This window comes from Colletotrichum destructivum, chromosome 1 (assembly GCF_034447905.1).
Source record: "Colletotrichum destructivum chromosome 1, complete sequence".
In the NCBI taxonomy this organism is placed as follows: Eukaryota; Fungi; Ascomycota; class Sordariomycetes; order Glomerellales; family Glomerellaceae; genus Colletotrichum; species Colletotrichum destructivum.
The window spans coordinates 5,234,728-5,253,194 of record NC_085896.1 but is presented as its reverse complement, the minus strand read 5'-3'; the positions used below and the strand labels follow the sequence as shown (position 1 = coordinate 5,253,194).

Below are 18,467 nucleotides of genomic sequence, written 5' to 3'. Positions count from 1 at the left end.
GAAAAAACCGACGCCCCAAACCTGATTTCTACCCCACATTGCTGAGAAATCGTCTTTTCGCCTCCAATTCATCCAGCCTCTCTCTCTCTCTCTCTCTGTCTCTCACCCTCTCACGATGCCGCACAAGAGGAGCAGAACGGGCTGTCTCACCTGCCGGTCCGTCCTCACATCTCCGTGTTGATCCCCCATCCCCCACTTCTACTGACTTTCATCTCAGTGACGAAGGCTATAAGTGCGATGAGGCGAAGCCCCACTGCGGCCGCTGTGTCCGGCTGGGCAAGACATGCCAGGGGTACGGGCTGCGAGTGAGATGGAAGACGGCCGACTCCTCGGCGGACGCGGGGCGGATCATGAAGAAGAGGAGCCCGAGATCCAAAGCCGGTGCAAAGCCTCAGGCGACAGGCTCGTCGTCGTGGTCTTCGTCTTCTCCCGAAGGCGCACCTACCACGCCGAGTTCGGCCTCCGGCTCTTCCGGTACCGGCACCGGCACCAGCACCAACCCCAGCCGGAGCAGCTGTCTCATGCGGAACCCGTCCTACGTATCGCCCGACATCTCCCCGATGAACCGCTACCTCCTCCACCACTGGACTGGCTCGCTAGCGGGCGTGATCTCGATGGCGTCGGGCGCGCAGAATCCCTTCCTCGTCCACCTCACCCCCATGATGCACCGCTCTCCCGCCCTCCGCTTCTCCATCTCGTCGATGGCGGCCGGCCACCTCGCGGTCCTCCGCGGGCCCGGCGACGGCGACGAGGCCTTGCGCACGCTCTCCTCGCGCCACATGCTCGCGGCCGTGTCCTCGCTGCGCGCGTCCATCGAGACCGAGGACCCGGCGCTCTCGCTCGCGACGATCCTGATGCTCCAGATCTCGGACCGGCTCTTCAACACGGACAGCCGAATCGACCACCTCGCCGGCGCCCGGGCCGTCATCTTGCGCTCGGGCGGACCCCGGACCTGGACCGGCGACGGCGCGCAGTTCCTCCTGAGCCTCTGCTTCTATCACGACGTCATGTCGTCCATCTCGCGCACCTCGAGGCCGCTGCTGAGCATGACCAACGTTGCACCCCTCGAGGGCCTGCCGAGCCTCGCCAAGCTCACGACGCTGGTCTCGGTCGTCAGCGCCATCAGCAAGATGCAGGGCCAGAGCGGCGAGGCGCACCAGCGGCGAGGGGCCGCGATCCGGCGGGACCTGGACTCCGGGTTCGGCATTGCGGCCGACGGCGACCCGGCCATCGAGCACACGATCCAGGCCTACAGGCACGCGGCCGTCATCTACCTCTACCGGGTGTGGAGCGATGACGGCACGACGACGCCGCCCCCGAAGCCGTTCCACGCCGAGCGGTGCATCCACCACCTCCTGCAGGTCCCCGTCGCCTCGTCCTTCGTCTCGGCGCACGCGTGGCCGCTGTGGACGGCCGGGTGCGAGTCCGTCGACCCCTACCTGAGGCAGCTGGTGCTCGAGAGGCTCAAGGCGTTGTACCGGACCCGTCACCTGCCGTCGCTCGGGCGCGTCCAGCGGGATATGGAAGAGGTCTGGGTGGCCAAGGACACGCAGAGGCTGCAGTTCGGAACGGAGAACGTGGACTGTTGCAAAGTGATCCTGAATAACCGTCACAGAGAGGCGGACTTGGTCTAATTTTATCGAGACTGGTGTATTATTCATATTCACATATACCCCCCCCCCCCCCTTTCCCCTCCTCCCCTACAGCCCACAGCCTGCTAGGGTTCCTTATCTACTTCCTCTTGGGGCTCGCCGAAGACTGACCCAGCCCGAGACACGAAGCAATCTTGAAAAAGACATCGGTGTTGTCGTAGACGCCCGCGAACGTCTCCTGGCAAGGGCCCATGGCAAACACCGGCACGTCCGTCAGGGAGTGCACGCCGGACGAGGACGACGTCGGGATCGTCCCGGGCACGAAAAAGCCGTCCTCGGCGTCCTCGGGGTTCACGACGTAGCCGTCGTCGTCGTCGTCGCTCTCCACGACCACGCGGCGCGGCGACTCGTGCAGGCGGAAGTTCTCCCTGCGGTCCGGGTTGGCGCCGAAGCCCGGGGCGATGGCGTACCGCGGGCTCCAGTTAAGCGGGAAGTTGGGCCCCGTGCCGTATTCGACGCCATCCGGGCGCGAGACGGTGTACTGCGAGAGGCCGGAGCGCTCGTAGACGCCGATGGCCTCGCGCTTGCCGCGGTCCGAGTCCTGCGCGGCGAGGTACTCGGTGTCAGCGACGCCGAAGACGTCGAAGCCGTGGCCGTGGTCGGCTGTGACGACGATGAGGGTGTCCTCGAGCGCGCCGGCGTCCCGCAGCTTCCGGACGGTGGCGCGGATCGTGTCGTCGAACTCGAGCAGGTCGCCGAGGGCGCGGTCGTAGTCGAGGGCGTGCATCTGCTTGTCGATGGAGGCGCCCTCGGACATGAGGAAGAAGCCCGCGTCGTTGTTGCTGTTGCTGCTGTTGCTGTTGCTCCGCGCGAGGAGGATGTCGACGGCCTTGAGCGTCATGTCCTTGAGGCCCGGCAGGTCGAGGGGCGCCGAGCCGTCGCCCGAGGGGTGCGTCTCGAGCGCGGCGATGTTGTCCGTGAGGATGTTCCTGTCGAGCCACACGGGCAGGTGGGAGGTCGAGAAGACGCCGAGGGCCGGGGCGTCGACGGGCGCGTCGCGGAGGGATGTGGCGTTCCAGCTGACCGAGTAGCCCTGCTTGCGGAACTCGTCGTAGTAGTCCTTGCCCTCGTACGAGGCCGGGCCCGGGAGGAACGTCGACGCGCCGCCGCCAAAGTAGACGTCCGGCCCCGGGTGGCCGCTCCACGAGTAGTTGGTCATGCCGTTGAGGGCCTGGTCGATGAGCGAGCCGGCGTTGGATCGGGACCGGGTGTGGCCCGTTAACGCGGCGGGCGTGGCGTCGTCGAGGGCGGCCGTCGTAACGGCTCCCCAGGCGGATCCCTATTCAAAGTATAAATGTCAGCCGCCGGAAAAGGCATTAACCGTGGTGTACAGTAGACAACTCACCCAGATACGAACGACCATCTCGACAATGGTCTCGACCTTGGGGTCGTCAAAGTCGTCCGCCGATGAATCAGAGTAGACGCTGGCACGCAGTTAGCTACGAACGTTTCCTCCTCCAAGAACATCATGTCAAGAACTTTACCCCATTGAGTCCGAGGTGCCCTTGTGTCCCGAGTACAGCGCCGAGGCCGAGTTGGCGCTGTCCGTGATGAAAGTATCGACAGAATGCGTCTGTTTGGTCAACCAGTCAGTCACTCACTCACTCATGCTACTCGTCGTACGCGTATCATCGGAACACTCTCTGTCTCCACTCACCATCTGATGTCCCAGGATGGGGAACTGGTCCATCTGCATCCGGGACTGGTACTTCCCGTTGATGCTCTTGTGGCCCAGCAGGCGCGCCGCCGTGATCATGTTGGTCGTCATGCCGTCCCCGATGAACAGGATGACGTTCTTGGCCTTCTTCTCCTCGGCGAGCGGCCGCACGAACCACTCGGCCAGCGTCGTCCGGGTGCCGTTGTAGTACCGCAGCTCGACCGTGTAGTTACCCGGCTCGTACAGCGCGAGGTGGCGGTACGCCTTGGACGCCACGTTGACGACTGACGCGTTGCCCGCGTCCCGGGCGAAGAGGTCCTCGTACCACGCAAAGTCCCACGTCTCGAGGGGCGGCTCCTCGGCGAGGCCGAAGAACTCGGTCAGCGGCCGGCCGTCCGGATGGCTGTTGCTCGCGACGGAGATGGAGAAGTCCGGGTCCGGCACGCCGCCGTTGAAGGCCTCGGTGCCGTTGACGGGCGCGTGGATCTCGACGCGCACGTCAAAGGCCTGACCGGGCAGGAAATGGGCCTGGTCCGGCGGGAAGACGCATCCGAGGTCCGGACAGGCGCCGAGACGCTGGAAGGTCTGGCCGAGAGCCGCGGGTACGGCTGCCAAGAGGACCAAGGCAAGCGCAGGCATCGTGGGGATGTGAAGGCCACGGGGGATATGATAGCACGAGTAATGGAGGAGGGGGGGGGGGGGGGGGGGGGGTTGGCCAAGATCGGATGAACTTGGGTCGTCGACGTCCTGGTCGATGACAATCTCGTCTGGATCAAAATCTGAATAAAAATGGCGAAAGCAGGGACGAGTCCATCATCATATATGAGAAGCCAAGACACCACGAACGACCTCTCGCGAAGCGGTCAAACTTGATTACTCTCATCAGTCAGTCGGTCTCCTCAAATGTCTTCTCGACTAACTCAACCTAGAAGGTCCCAAGTATATGCCGCGCACCACATCTTCCCACAATGCCGGGGTCACAAGAGACCGGCTCCTCAAAGATTCAGGGAGGTCCCGCGATCAAGAACCAACTTATCACGATGACGGGGAGGGGGCATCGGGGCCATTCGAGGAGCCAGTGGCGGACCTGTCACTGGTGGGGGGGAGGACAGGCATCCGCGGACAGGATTCCTCTTGGCTTGCAGCACCGTTGCTGCGTACCCCGCCCACTGGCCAGAGTTCCCCTCACGGAGCTAACGATAAGCACGCGAGCAGTTGCTACTGTAGGTAGGAGGAGCCCGTTGTGCCTTGGTGTCGGGGGTGTCTAGGTGTCGAGGTTGTGCGGAGATTTGGTCATCCTCCTCGCTGTGCCGTGTACTAATCCCGGCAGTGGTCTGCTTTGCCGGTTGCATAATGCGTCTGCGGTGCTGCCGGGAAGCCCATTGGTATGACCGTGACGTACTGGCCCGACGTAATGATTGAGTAAACAGCGTATTGAAGGAACACATCATCAGTCTGAGAGGCGGGGAGTTTTGGAATGGTTCACGGACTACTACTCCGGGTTCAGCATTGAGTCGTACCTACGCTGGGTTGAACTTCTTCCTCCACGGACAGCATCTAACCGAGCAACCGAGTTGCCAAAGTCAAAACGACATCAACGGGGACATACAAGTTGACAACACGAGAACCTAACAAAACGCCCTATTTAACCGGGGATGAAAAAGAGACGAATAGAAAAGAAGAGAAGTGGAAAAAAAAGGCAAGGGGAGTAAAAATCTTCATCAACTTGCCAAGAAAAGGGTCTCCTCGCCGCGATAACGCTAGGACCTGATTCATGCTCGACGCCCGAGATGCCAAGGCAGAGAGAGGCACAGAGAGGCCATCGGTTCGCCAAGAGCTCGATATTTCCCCTCCCTTTCGAGCTTCCACAAATCACACAAATGGCGCATGGAAGACACGGCTCGGGGGGGTAATATTGGCATTGGCATAGCGCAAAGTTAACCATCTTGCCGGGAAGCCCGGAGTGGACGCCCAGAGACTCTCTTTGCAACCCGAGTAATTGCTCCCTTTTGACGAGATGCAAGTTGCCAAGCTCCGGATTCTCATGTGGTGATGATGGTCTCTAGAGAAAATCAATGCACAAAAGAAAAAGAACCAAGCTTCCCCCCCTTCACCGGAACGCATCAAACGTCTGGTCCGTCACATACCCAACCATGGTCGTCAGCCCGACCCGCGCGGCGTCCAGGCAGTCCCGCGCCAGCACGCCGCTCCCGAGCGCCGCGTACGCCTCGGCTGCGAACTTGAGCGCCTTGATGACCTCGAACGTCGTCACCGCCTGCGTGTCCCGGTACATCCACAGCCTCCCGTCGCGGACGGGCTCGACGAAGCCAAAGTTGCGGAACACCTCGCCCGCCCACCGCACCACCTTGGCCCACTGCTTGCGCGTGTGGCACGCCTCGACGAGCCACATGGTCGGCCACACGAGCATCAGCCGCGGTAGCCCGAGGTCGTCGTAGACCTCGGCCTCGTGCAGCGCCGAGAACCGGTTTGTGAGCCTCTCGATCTGCCGGATCGTCGCGTCCGGTTGGAACCGCGTCGGCCGCTTCTTCCGGATGATGGCCTCGATCTCGGCCAGTGCCGCGATGCGCTTCTTGTGCTGCTCGGCCGGGGACTTGGCCTCGCCCGCGCAGAGGGCGCAGCTGCACACGAAGCCCCAGCTTGATCGGAACTGCGGCATGCGGAGGAGGTACGCCGCCTTGGGCGGGAGGTAGATGTGCGTGATCTCGGTACCGGCGGGGATGTCCACCGTGGCCGTGACGATGAGCATGTCCCCGATGAAGGACCGGTTCGCGTTGGGCAGACACGCGTGGTTGGCGTAGGCCGAGTGCACCCACAGTCCGCGCGACATGCCCTGCTTCCACATGTCCCAGTCCGGGTTCGCCGCCTGCGCCGACACCTGGGCGCCGCTGAAGCAGTTCTTGCGCCGGATGGACTCGAGGAGGAAGACGTCGACGACGGGCCTGCCGTCGACGACGGTGCCCTCGTGACCTGACCGCTTGTACGAGCCGCCGTACAGGTCGAGCACCTTTCTGTGGATCATCGGGTTGTCCGCGCAGAGCTCCACCAGCTGGGCATAGGCGGCGGCCGAGTTGTGTTCCGGGTTGAACTCGTTGGGCACGCTGGTGGCCTTCTCGGCAAAGATCATCTCGCCCGCCTTGATGTCTTCCGTGGCGAAGAGGCCGCGGCCGTGGTGTGGCGAGTCTCGGACTTCGGTTCTCGAGAGGAAACTCGCCCTGTCAATGGAGATGTTCTTGGCCGTCACGTTTACCGTCATCGCGGCCAGATCGTAGTTGCCTCTCTCTTCTTCGAGTCGCGCCAGGCAGCGCTCGTATTCCTTCTGGATGTTAACTGCCTCCGGCTTCCGCTCCAACGCCGCCTCGAAGTATTGCTTGCTGGCCTGAAACTCGGTGAGCTCGTAGGCGGCCTTGCCCGCGATGAAGTAGGCCTTCCAGTCAGTCGGCCCGCCTCTTGAGGCGAGCGAGTCTGAGAGTGCGTCGTCGAAGCGCTTAGCAGTGATATTTATGCTGGCTCGCTTCAGAAGGACGTCGACTCTAAAGGCCGTGTCGTCCTCCGAGGACAGCTCCAGGGCTCTCGAATAACTAAGATGAATGTAAGTCGGATGTTACGTTAGGCAGACAACCTCAAGGCACTCACTTTGCCGCAGCCAATGGCAAGTTCTTAGATATGAAGGCGCGATCTCCTGCATTCTTCCACTCTGCCGCAACCTCAGACTGTGAGGTCTGTTTGAAGCCGTCCGGGATTAGCGAGTCATCGGGGCCGTGGCGTAGCAGGATGGCGTCCGAGGGATGGTCGACGCAGAGCATGAAGTCGTCATCGCCACTGAATTTGTAATACGGCTCTTTGAGAAGAATCACAGACCCTTCGGGGACGGCCTGCAGGATAGTCGAGCTCCCCTGGTTGTACAGCACCAGCTTGTCCGTGTTGCCGTGCTCGTCTTCCACAATCGTGATTGTTCCTGCCCCCATGTATGGTGGCGCGATTGTCCTGAGAACAAGGTACTTGTCCTCATGGTGGTTCTCGACGAGCAACTCATCCAGCCGCATCTGTAAGAGGGTTTAGTTAGATTGATCAGCACGGAGTCTGAGGGGGGATGGCGGAAGTTATGGCGGCTTACTGGGGACAAATCGGAGACCGGCTTTACTGACGGCGGGTAAGAGAGCGCCAAGACGACCTTCTTCACCATCCGCGGCGTGTTCTGCTGCTCGGACTTCTGCTGCTGCTCGACATAGCTGTTGTGCGTGCTCACGAGTGATTCCCTCGGCACACGCGTCGGCGGCGGCTTGCCCGCGTGAGCATCAGCCTTCTTCAGGAACTCGAGGGAGACGTCGGGGTCAACGTCGCCAAGGATCTCCTCGACGCCGATCTGCAGACCGAAGTCGACGTTGTTGAGCGTCGGATGCGCGGCAACAGGCTCGTCTACATCCAGCTCCGCGTTGACTTGCTGCACAAGCCCCATGTTGACAACGGCTTACAGCGTGTGATGATGCTTGTCGTTTTCTAGTTATCTGTAAGGCGCGCGCCAAAGGACGCGAAATGTTGCGCAAGAATCGATTTGATACGGAAAAGGAATTTAACAGCCAAAATCCTTTGGTCACACGGGGAGGACTGAGAGAGTAGGATGTGTTTTTGTGAGGTAGTGTCAGTCTGAAGCGGGAAGAGATGCACAAATGAGCTCATGTGAAGATAGACGCGTTGGGACGTGGGGAACAATAGAGACCTTATAAAACAGTACCACTGCCCCTTTCCAGGTTAGGTGTCATTTCCATGAGTTCCGCCGGCTTGTTGCCGATTCAGAGCGGGCATAACAGTGTGGAACATCTGAGGCGCGTGTGTCTTTGGCCGGCGACCGCCCCAACCCAGGCCGACTTTCCTATTATGGCACCAATCGCAGTCAGCTCCGAGACCTCCGCGCCGGGTCTCCGCACCGATTCGGCCTGGCTCTCGGAGAGTCTCGGTCCGCATGGCTGGAATGATACAGCCGCACCACCACAAACAACAACACTGCGCTAGATCTCGCTTGCACCCGCGCTGGCGCGATTGGCTGAGAAGGAGAACGGTGTTGCCTTCTTAGATGGAGAGCGGGAAATTGAGAAGATGATCTGGATGAAGGACGAGAAGCAAGCAGGAAGTCTTCTTTATATTTTTTTAGTTTAGATAAGTATGTTGAGCAGCCGGAGGCCGGCTGCGCCGTTCTCGGCGCCCAAGACAGCAACCAAAAGCAAGCGATCCAAGATTCCCAAGCCACCACCAGCACCAACCACGTTCTCCACTTCTTCATCGTCAAGTCGAGGCAGGACTTGACGCTCTCTCGCAACACCTCTCAACAACCACCGAAAGTCATCAACCTCCCCATCGCTGCCCCTTTCTACCACTGTCTTTACCCTCAGTCTCAGAAGATCCGACTTGGACGCAAGCGACCCTCCGCGAAAAGGTGTCGCTGCGTGAATCACGTCGATGCAACCGCCGCCGATTTCGATCAGATCGATTCGGACGCGGAAGCCTTGCGGTGCATCGAACGCGATTTTGCCGTCGGATTCGAGACTGAAAGGGCCGCCGGCCTGAGCACCCTCCCAGACAGCCAATAGGACTTGGGGAGGGGCCGCAACATCCACGTCCTCGGTGTGCTAGACCGAGGAGTGGGCAATGCTGGCTGCACCACCGACGAGGATGAGTTGGTGGCGCAAGTCAGGCCGTACAAGACGAGTGGCTGCTTGGAAGCACTCAAGGAGTGCCGCCCGCATAGGGGAAGCGATGGTTCGGTTGGACTTGGGCATGGTGGTGGTGGTGGTGGTGTTGGCGGTGTTGAGACTTGGCGAGAGAGAGCTGAAGAAGCTTGAACGGAATAATCAGCATCAGTCTGGCGAGTGAAGATGTTCGTGAAGCCAAGGAAACTTACTGGAGAACTGGTGTGGTTGGTGGTGGTGGTGTTGTGCTTGGGGATCTTGGATCGCTTGAAAAGAAATGCTCGTAAAAATAACATCTAGGGAAACGGATGTTAGCTGAATTGTACATGATTAGGAACAAAAGACAGAGTCCGGCGAGGAACATTCACATACCAATTTGCTTTTTGATGTCGTTGGAGGGGGGAGAAAAGAGGACAACGAGACGCGCTCCCGGAGGGCTGGTTTTGAGGTCCACGATTGGCGTCACTGCCGAATCCCATTTTGGCAGTGCTCACGCGGCTACTTCCATCTTGGATCAGTCATTATGCTAGGACACGCAGGAATGAAAGCTTATACATCGCGCCCTGTAGATTGACACATGGCGCAAATCAAAGGCCTCGTGCGTGGGAAGGCGCTACCTTGTAGCAAACTGGCAAGCTGAAGCACTACACCCATGGGTCCCAAGGCTGGGCAGGTAGATAGTCGAGTTTCTGTTGACTACTTGCTTCGAGCTACCTAGTCATCAGGTACATCAAACAAGCTGTTTTTCGAGTCTTGAATGCCTACCGTTTCCCATGTGCTGGAAAGTAGGGAGAAAGAAGCAAGTCAAAGCAGGTCTTGGGGTTCGGAAACGAGCTGTAATAAGTGCCTCTTTTGTGGCAACAGCAGCCCGCGCGGCAATGATTGAACGAAACCACCATCGCACGAGGTTGGTGCAATGCTAGTACCAGTTGGATTGAACCCTTCGGCGTGCCAACACCGTCACCTATGGACATCGCTTCGATTGTGGGTTTGTCAGGGCACCGTTTTGGCTCTCAGTGACTGCTGCTGCTTTTTATGCTCTAGGTAGGTACATTGGGTGGTACCTAGGTAGTTCAGTGCAGCAAACTGTATTAATACTTCGGTCCCAAGCTGTGAAGCAACTGTCTCTCGACCCAGAGTTTGCCGGGCCCATGGTGGTGGAATCGGAGATAGGCTGGCTAGCTAGTATATAATATAAAGGTGCCCCCGCCTCCCCGAATCATTGGAATGGGGCAGATAGATCACCTTGCTTTGTGCAACAAAAAAACCAACGCGCTTCACTGTGCTCCTATCTGCCTACGCACTCCGCATGTCAGCCTCCGCCACACCAAAGTACACACAAAAAATCTCACTCGCCATGGCTAATCAAGTGAAAACAACTCTTCTCATCATCTCGGACACTCACGGGCTAGAGTTTCCAGCGGAGACGCGTGCTCAGGAGCCCGTTGACGTGGTCATCCATTGTGGCGATCTTACAGAGAGTTCCACGATGGCGGAATACAAGAATACACTCCAGCTCCTTCGAAACCTCAACGCACCTCTCAAGCTGTTCATCGCCGGCAACCACGACCTATCTCTTGATCCTCCAGCCATCTACGGAAAGATTGATGAGGCGGAACGGGTCAAACTTGAAGAAACATGATTTGACAGACCCATGGTCAATCAGGAGATTCTTGCAGTGAGGGATCTCGTCAAGAGAGCAAAGGCTGAGGGAATTGTCTTTCTCGAAGAGGGCACGCACGAATTCGTACTTGGCAATGGCGCGGCTCTGAAGCTCTTTGCCAGCCCTTACACGCCAGGCACCGCGGGGTGGGCGTTTGAGTATTCCACCCACGATTTCAACATTGAAGAGGGAACCGATGTCGTCGTGACACACGGCCCACCCCGTGGAATACTGGACATTTCCGAAGGCGGCAAAAGAATTGGGTGCCCTCAGTTGTTTCGGGCGGTTGCGCGATCACAGCCCAAGATCCATTGCTTCGGTCATGTCCATCGCGGATGGGGAGCAAGGCTCGTTGCCTGGAGGCCGACCCTTTCCCCAACGCCTTCACACATTGAGGACATTGACAATGCAAAATCCTTGGTGCTAGAGCATCTCGGCCACCGCAACGAACCCGAGGAGGTTGCGCAGGCGAGAAGAGAGAGGTTCAAGCAGTACAGGTCCCAAGGGCATTGCCGCATACGCCACTGCCAAGATGATTTAGAGCCTCCACAAGCAGGTCAGACCTTATTTGTCAACGCGGCGACAAAAGGGAGCGATGGGCTGAACCAGGCCCCGTGGATCGTTGATGTTGACTTACCGGCGGCCGCTGTACTAATTACTACAGCCACAGCCAACATTGTCTAAATCGGCATCATTACCACCAACCTTGCAGGGATTGAGAGCAACAAAATCAAAGCAAGCGCAAAATGGCGCCGGACGAGTCGAATGAACCGAAGAACAGCGAGAGAGCAAGCACGGCTACTTGGCATGCAGAGGAGGAATCAGTGTAAAGAATGGCAAAAGGGCGTACACGTCGACTGTGTTGTCTGTCTGTCTGCCTCTCTGCCAACTGGGTCCCAGCCGTCCCAAAGGGGGAAAAGAGTAGTTATTAACATGATAATTAACAGTATTCCACTGCTGCGCCTTCTCAATAGGAATTTACTTCTTGCTGAACAAACACTTTGCATTTGCAGTCGCAATAACCAAGACGCACTTGCCATAATTACTCGCTATTTTTTCCCTTTCCTGCCTGCCTCTGCCTCTCTCTGCCTTGACACACCTCCTGACCTCTTCCACTCTCTCCCTTTCAAAGCACTCCACGAACAACAACAAGAACAGCAACAACAGGAAACAATAGGAGACAACTCGTCGTTCCTCACACTTATTCGTTCCTCTCTGGGTGACCCCGCCTTGATCAGTCTGAGCCACAATTGTCAGCTCTTGTTTCACTCACCCCTCCTTCTGCTTAACGCCGCGTCGCCCCGTTCGATCGTCAGTTGCCTCAGCGCCAACCAACCTCGGATCTCCCTTCCCAGAAACCCTCCTCCTCGGCGATATCGCTAATCTCCTCTTTTGTCGCCCTTACCTTGCCTTTTTTCTTCTTTTTCCTTTTTTTTTTTTTTTCTCCTCTAAAAATGACATGGACTTGCGGCACCTGCTGGCGCGATTTTTCGACAGGCTGGCGGCCGCGTGAGCAGCGTCTCAACTCCGCTGGTCACGAGACTCCGGACAATGAGTGCGAGTCCTGCCGTCGCGGCTTTAATATCCACCAAGCAGTCGAGCTGGACGCGGACGCGCTCGACCACGGGGCCGACGGTTGTTTCTTCGAGAGTACCGAACACAAGTGTGGCGACTGCTCGGACTGCTTCCCCCATGAGAAGGACCTCCGCGACCACCAAGTTCGAGAGCACTACTACTGTCAGCCATGCAACCGGTGCTTCCGGAGCCACAATGACGTTCGCCAGGTCAGTCCCCCGCCATCCCCCCCCCAAATCAATCCTAGTGACAATCGTTGCTGACTTCTTCTTCTTCAAGCACCTTAACTCCAAGACCCATCGCGTTGCTACCATTCGCTGCCCCTTCTGCACCCAGACGTGCAACACGGCCGCTGATCTTGTCCATCACCTTGAGCAGGGCGCCTGTCCCAACACCCCTCTTGATCGCGAGACCCTGTACGAAACCGTCCGTCGCCGCGATCCCAACGGCCTGATCTCCAAGAGCCTCCAGGGCTTGTCCGCCTCTCCGACGTACACCGCCACCGAGCGAGCCTACAACACTGCCGCCGTCGCCTACCAGTGCTACCTCTGTCACCGTTACTTCACCACACTGCAGGGTCTCAACATGCACTTGAACTCAACGGTACACAAGCAGGTTCTCTACCACTGCCCCAGCCGAAGTTGCCGCCGCAAATTCAAATCCCTCGCCGGCGTCGTCTACCACTTGGAGAGCGAGTCATGCACCTTTATGCGCTTCGCCTCGGTTCAGCGCAATGTTGCGAGGACCATCGACCCGCTATGCATCCTTTCTTTTTAAACATCGACGCTAATCAGACCACCTACAATCACAAGAAAAGGGGGACGGGAAGGGAGTTGGCAAAGTCATGTATCAGCGCAAACCTGTTATCGGTTTTCCCTAGGCTCTGCCACTTTGTACCAACTTCACGTGCTGCGGTAGAGGATGTAATTAGACTTATAGCTGAGACAAGGTTTACACTCTCGAATGCAGATTGTGTACAAGTATCTATCTCTCCGGGGAAAGCCTATTCAACGACCACTGTAGCAGTTGGAGAAAACTTACTACAGCGGTCCGTGGAGTTGCGAACTAGCTTGTTAGCACAACCAGCGGAAGGCAGCGGAGAAAGGGGGGCCGATGCCCCCTTGTGAGCACGTAATCCAACAGATCAGCGGAGTTTCGATCCCGCCGATTACAAATGCCGCTTCTAGGCTTGAGAGGACGTCCGGTTCAATGATACAAACCCCCCCCCCCCCCCCCCCCCCCTCCTCTGAGGCCGTTAAATGAACCATCTCCTAGGCCTTCGCCCCAACCGAGCAATACCACTTACGGACCCCCATCAATCCATCTCTCTATCCTACTCGCACACCAGTACCATGTCTTCCGTCGTTGCAGTAGCCGGAGGAACCGGCGATCTAGGCCGTACCTTCGTAGAGGCCATCGTCGCCGATGGAAAATGGACCGTCGTTGTCCTGGCCAGAAACGTACGGCTGCTTGACTGACCACACCATGTCCTCGGTGGATGATGCTAGACTAATCGAAAAAACACGTATACAGGCGGACGCGCAAAAGGAGAAGGAGATCGGGGCCCGCATACTGCCCGTCGACTACGACGACGTCGACAACCTCGTCAAAGCCCTGGAAGAGAACAAGGTGCACACCGTTATCTCGACCCTAAACATCAGGGCTTCGGTGAAGCCCGAGTTGAACCTGATCGCCGCCGCCGATCGTGCCCAGAGCACCCAGCGTTACATCCCCACCATTTGGAGCGCAAAGATACCTCGAGAGTAAGCGAATATAAGAGCGGTTCGTGGGGGCGCGGCTTCAAGCTAACAACCCGTTCCCGCACAAGGATCGCAGCGCAACACCCTCTGACCCAGACCAAGATCGACATCAAGGATGCCCTCGAGAAGACGACCACCCTGGAGCACTCGTCCTGGTACATAGGTCTGTTTGCCGACTACTACGTCTCCCCGCCCCTGAAGAGCCTCGTAAAGATCTTGCCCATCATCGTTGACGTGGCCAACAACGCGGCCGGGATCCCTGCCTCCGGCGACGTCCCCGTCGCATTCACCTACACCATCGACCTGGCCAAGTTCGTCGTCGCGTCTCTGAGCCTCCCCAAGTGGCGCAAAGAGTCGTACCTGATCAACGACAAACTCACTTGGAACGAGGTGGTCCGGATTGCCGAATCCGTCAAGGGTGTCAAGTTCAACGTGACGTACGATCCCGTCGAAACACTGAAAGCGGGAAGGATCACGGAGCTGCCCGGGCACGTGGTCTCGTATCCTTTTTGGCCGAAGGAGCAGCTGCAAGGCACCTTTTCCCACTTCGGGCTCATGTTCAATGATGGATTGTTCGACATCAAGCCGGAGCACCCCATCACGAAGGACTTACCGGATATCAAGCTAAGATCGTTCAAGGAGCTGCTGGAGGAGGCGTGGGGCCCGAAAGCATGATCACGAGGGGAAAGGTTAGATGCTAGCTCTCTCAAATGGCATATTTCTTCCACAAGTTCTCGGCATCAAAATTCTACACGTTATTCAGTTGCAAAGAATTAGTGCCGCTGTGTCTGCAAAATTGCGAGAATATCAACAGGGTTTGTCAAGCAGCCGCCGCCTTACTGGGTGGTACTCTTTTGCTGTCGAGGTCCCTCCGGCCAAGAGAGCAAATATTTCAGGCGTACGGCAACATGATTCACAAGTAAAAGAGTGAGACGCCCTCGGACTAGAAACAGCTTAACTGTCGGTTTGGTCGCTGAATAATCGGAAATTCTGCTTGTACGTTGAGACCGCGTAGGGTCCGTTAACCTTCATTGAAGGTGCCCCGGGGTGCACGGAAATTGGTAACTACCAGTCCAGACTGATAGGACGATAACTGTTCCAGCCTAGTTGCTTTGGGGTAGAGCCAGGCTGACCATCGACTTCTTTACTATGATCGAGGACCTTAGATCAGTAATAATTCATGAGGCATGGGTGGATGGTCTGGACTTTGTTCACAACAATGTTCACGACAATGTTGATCGTATCATTGACCGCTACATATGCTTTGTGAACCAACATCCGATAACCTCGCACGAATATGGTAAACAGCTCAACAGCATACAAGAGTCGTAGGACCACATTAATGTTTCTACGAAACGCCGTTGAAGTGGCGATCAACCGGTACCAACAAAAACAGGCGGAGAAATGGCGGAGGAACGTCGGAGGGCGGAGGTGCACCACAACCACGGCATACGCGTACCGTACCAATTGGCAGGAGTCCAGTTCGGAATGTACCGATTTCGCCCTTTCGGGATTCCAACAGTTGCGGGACGCACTTGGGAAACTCCCCGAGTCCCGAGATAGCTTGAGTTGAGTTCGAGGTATAAATATCGCCGGCGATGTCGAGTTGAACGAGTAACATGTCTTGTTCATCAGACCTCGGCATCTACACCAAGTCAGTCACTATGGGTCTCAATCTAGCAACCCTATTTCTTACAGCTGCTGCAGTCTATCTCCTGGGCAGGCTGATTACTCTTTTGCTCTCCCCTCTCAACGGATTCCCCGGTCCATGGTACGCCAAATTTACCGGCCTCCCAGGCACGATCGCCACGCTATCCCGCCGCCAAGCTCAGTACTACCACCGACTTCACGAGACTTATGGCCCCTTTGTCAGGGTATCCCCCAATCAGATCTTCGTCTCGGACCTCGAGGCCTTCAAGAAGATCCACAAAGTCGGGAGCAACTTCCTGAAGTCGGACACGTACCACTTTTTCGCGCCAGCAGGGCCCGGGGAGCCGCCCTATGGGCTCTTCGCCATGACGGACAAGGAAGACCACGCGCAACGGAGGAAGCTGCTGGCGAGGGGCTTCACGACGACATCCCTTCGGACCGACTGGGAAGACATCGTCCGGGACAAGATTGCGGACACGATCAGAGGCATGCAGAGGGAGGCAGCAGCCGAGGGCGGGGAGGTCGACATAATGAAGTGGTGGATGCTCATGACCTCCGACACCATCTCACGGCTGATGTTTGGGGAGTCTTTTGACGGCCTCAAGACCGGAGAGGTATCGAAGAGCGCGCTCGCTTGAACTGTTTCCCGTGCCAGCTGACACGGTACAGGAAGATCCCTGGTTTGGCCACCTAAAGTCCGCCAACACCGCCGTCTTCTCAGCCATGTCTTTCCCCACGCTGTACGCCATAGGCAAACGACTGCCGGTCGTGGGCGGTCTGTGGATATTCCATGCCCATGAACCCATACTCGATAAAGGCCGAATCGCCGTCGAGAACAGCAAGAACTCGAGCGAGGCGAACACCAGCCTCTTCTCCAAGGTGATGGAGCAAGCCGGGGAGGACGAGAAGGGCCTCAGCGACCTCGAAATCTGCGTCGAGGCGGCGGCGTTCATGGTTGGCGGCACGGACACGACATCCAACACCCTCACGTACCTCGTATGGGCCGTCCTGTCGAGGGACGAGCTAAGAGAAAGCCTCGAGCGGGAACTTGCCGCCGTGGAGGAGCCTCTGACGGATGCGTCGCTGGAGGCTCTCCCCGTTCTCACTGCCGTCATCGAGGAGACTCTCCGGCTCCATGGAGCCGCGCCGACCCCGCTCCCTCGGGTTGTTCCGGACGGGGGCGTGGAGCTCGGAGGACGCTTCGTACCCGCCGGCGCCGTGGTTGCGACCCAGGCCTGGACTCTGCACAGAGACCCGACGATATTCGACGACCCGGAAACGTAAGTAAAATAGTAGTGCACCGAAAAGGCCACGACGAACACGCCCTCATGAGCTAACGACTGGGGCCTAAAACAGGTTCGACCACACGCGCTGGCTCCCAGACGGTCCGGTTGCGCGGTCCGCGACTGCGAAGGCCGCTTTTACGCCGTTCGGCGCAGGATCCCGCGGGTGTATCGGGAGGCATCTCGCATACATGGAGCTGCGCTTCGGGGCGGCCATGTTCTTCCGGACCTTTAAGGGTGCAAGGTTGGCTCCTTCGACGACCCCGGAGAGCATGGAGATGGCCAACCTTGCCGTGGTCGAGCCGGAGGCCAAGGCCTGCAGAGTAGTACTGCCCGGTTTTTGAAGTGGTGTTACGGCTCGAATGGAAAACGTGCTTGACATCGCGCTGCTTGGTTTCTGTGCCGCCTTTTGGTGTTAGCGCGAAGTGGAATTCCCTTCCGGAAATATTTAGTTTATCCATCTATAGAGGTGGTAGAATAAGAATGTCCAGTCTTGTGATTCGAGCAATATTTTTTGAACGCGTGATACTAGGTATATGAATTCTCTGACATCAGTCAGGGACGCCGAGCGTTGGACGGTGGCTGATTTGACGACAGATTCTTGAATCCCACTGCCGGACCCAAGAATAGTAAAGTAGGGGGGAGAGAAAAAAAGGGCGAGCGAGCGTTTACAGCAAAAGTCGAGACTCGAACCACCAGAGCTTCTAGAACAAGCCCAATCAACCGCTTTCATCATCGAGATCAAGCGTGGGCTGTCACTGGCAGCAACGCTGCCGGTTCCGATCAGCCTTCCTGTGGAAATCGTTCACTCTTGGTCGCATTCGGGGTTTCGTGGGGGGGGAACACATCCATCCATGATGGCGGGGCTGACAGTGATTCACCGCATACGCATTCCGGACGACTCCAGGTTCCAAACACTGAATCAACCCACCCCCCCCCCCCCCCCCCTTTTTTTTTTTCCTTCCCTCCCTTTGATACCACCGTTTTCTGCCGTTGGCTGTCTACCACTCGGGAAAAAGCAAAAAAAAAGAAAGTGGTTCAATGCCGCCAAGCCAGTAGAATGAGAACTCGCAATCTCTCAGCATGCCGTGCCGCCCGCTGTCGGCCATTCGACCTGGGTTTCCTCTGATGACATCGTTGCAAATCCGCTACAGTTGCATGCTGGGCTACTTTGAACCAGTTTCCCGACGGGTACTGGGTGTCTTTTTGCTTATCAGCGTGTCCTCCGCATGGCATATAACCGCCACGGCATCCCTTTACTCACGACGCCAGAGACATGCCTCGTCCTAATGCGGTCCTTTCAATAAACTGACGATCGGCTTCAGTTAGAGACATAAAAAGCAGAAGAGCCGCTAGCCGCGTCGAGCCAAGTTCCTGGGAGTGCTGGCAGTGGCCCTCCCTCCCCCTGCCTCAGCTCCAGCGCATCGGGAGGGGAAGTCTGGTCGGTGTGATATGCTAGAGTGAGACACGGTGAGACCAAGCAGTCTGGCCACTGCTCCGCCATGGTTCTCTGTTTCCGTCG

The 18,467-nt window shown here is 57.6% G+C and overlaps 8 protein-coding genes across 8 annotated transcripts; 5 read left to right on the top strand and 3 right to left on the bottom strand.

Annotated features, from left to right (window-relative positions):
* The first annotated feature begins 111 nt into the window (after positions 1 to 111).
* CDEST_01587 (Putative zn(2)Cys(6) fungal-type DNA-binding domain, fungal transcription factor) lies at positions 112 to 1,703 on the top strand. Its single transcript, XM_062917746.1, has 2 exons — positions 112 to 156; positions 218 to 1,703. The coding sequence occupies exons 1-2, from the start codon at positions 116 to 118 to the stop codon at positions 1,632 to 1,634; spliced, it is 1,458 nt and encodes a 485-aa protein (XP_062773797.1). The 5' UTR covers positions 112 to 115; the 3' UTR covers positions 1,635 to 1,703.
* Positions 1,704 to 1,731: 28 nt separating this feature from the next.
* Positions 1,732 to 3,948, bottom strand: CDEST_01586 (Putative alkaline phosphatase, alkaline-phosphatase-like, core domain superfamily; the record flags this gene model as incomplete). Its single annotated transcript, XM_062917745.1, has 4 exons — positions 1,732 to 2,931; positions 2,998 to 3,076; positions 3,137 to 3,225; positions 3,310 to 3,948. The coding sequence occupies 4 exons, from the start codon at positions 3,946 to 3,948 to the stop codon at positions 1,732 to 1,734; spliced, it is 2,007 nt and encodes a 668-aa protein (XP_062773796.1).
* A 924-nt stretch (positions 3,949 to 4,872) lies between these two features.
* Positions 4,873 to 8,089, bottom strand: CDEST_01585 (Putative SET domain, tetratricopeptide-like helical domain superfamily, SET domain superfamily). Its single transcript, XM_062917744.1, has 3 exons — positions 7,445 to 8,089; positions 6,964 to 7,373; positions 4,873 to 6,908 (listed from the first exon to the last, which is right to left on the bottom strand). Exons 1-3 carry the CDS (start codon positions 7,784 to 7,786, stop codon positions 5,420 to 5,422), a joined length of 2,241 nt encoding a protein of 746 aa, XP_062773795.1. The 5' UTR covers positions 7,787 to 8,089; the 3' UTR covers positions 4,873 to 5,419.
* A 391-nt stretch (positions 8,090 to 8,480) lies between these two features.
* On the bottom strand, positions 8,481 to 9,104 carry CDEST_01584 (uncharacterized protein; the record flags this gene model as incomplete). The annotated part of the gene is made up of 2 exons (XM_062917743.1): positions 8,481 to 8,954; positions 9,027 to 9,104. The coding sequence occupies 2 exons, from the start codon at positions 9,102 to 9,104 to the stop codon at positions 8,481 to 8,483; spliced, it is 552 nt and encodes a 183-aa protein (XP_062773794.1).
* A 1,267-nt stretch (positions 9,105 to 10,371) lies between these two features.
* Positions 10,372 to 11,361, top strand: CDEST_01583 (Putative calcineurin-like phosphoesterase domain, ApaH type, metallo-dependent phosphatase; the record flags this gene model as incomplete). The annotated part of the gene is made up of 2 exons (XM_062917742.1): positions 10,372 to 10,635; positions 10,681 to 11,361. 2 exons carry the CDS (start codon positions 10,372 to 10,374, stop codon positions 11,359 to 11,361), a joined length of 945 nt encoding a protein of 314 aa, XP_062773793.1.
* Positions 11,362 to 12,131: 770 nt separating this feature from the next.
* CDEST_01582 (Putative Zinc finger C2H2-type) lies at positions 12,132 to 13,318 on the top strand (the record flags this gene model as incomplete). Its single annotated transcript, XM_062917741.1, has 2 exons — positions 12,132 to 12,461; positions 12,532 to 13,318. 2 exons carry the CDS (start codon positions 12,132 to 12,134, stop codon positions 13,027 to 13,029), a joined length of 828 nt encoding a protein of 275 aa, XP_062773792.1. The 3' UTR covers positions 13,030 to 13,318.
* Positions 13,319 to 13,496: 178 nt separating this feature from the next.
* On the top strand, positions 13,497 to 14,764 carry CDEST_01581 (Putative NmrA-like domain, NAD(P)-binding domain superfamily). The gene is made up of 3 exons (XM_062917740.1): positions 13,497 to 13,712; positions 13,786 to 14,015; positions 14,081 to 14,764. The coding sequence occupies exons 1-3, from the start codon at positions 13,512 to 13,514 to the stop codon at positions 14,685 to 14,687; spliced, it is 1,038 nt and encodes a 345-aa protein (XP_062773791.1). The 5' UTR covers positions 13,497 to 13,511; the 3' UTR covers positions 14,688 to 14,764.
* Positions 14,765 to 15,631: 867 nt separating this feature from the next.
* CDEST_01580 (Putative cytochrome P450) lies at positions 15,632 to 17,451 on the top strand (the record flags this gene model as incomplete). The annotated part of the gene is made up of 3 exons (XM_062917739.1): positions 15,632 to 16,276; positions 16,332 to 16,942; positions 17,019 to 17,451. 3 exons carry the CDS (start codon positions 15,632 to 15,634, stop codon positions 17,287 to 17,289), a joined length of 1,527 nt encoding a protein of 508 aa, XP_062773790.1. The 3' UTR covers positions 17,290 to 17,451.
* Positions 17,452 to 18,467: the final 1,016 nt, after the last annotated feature.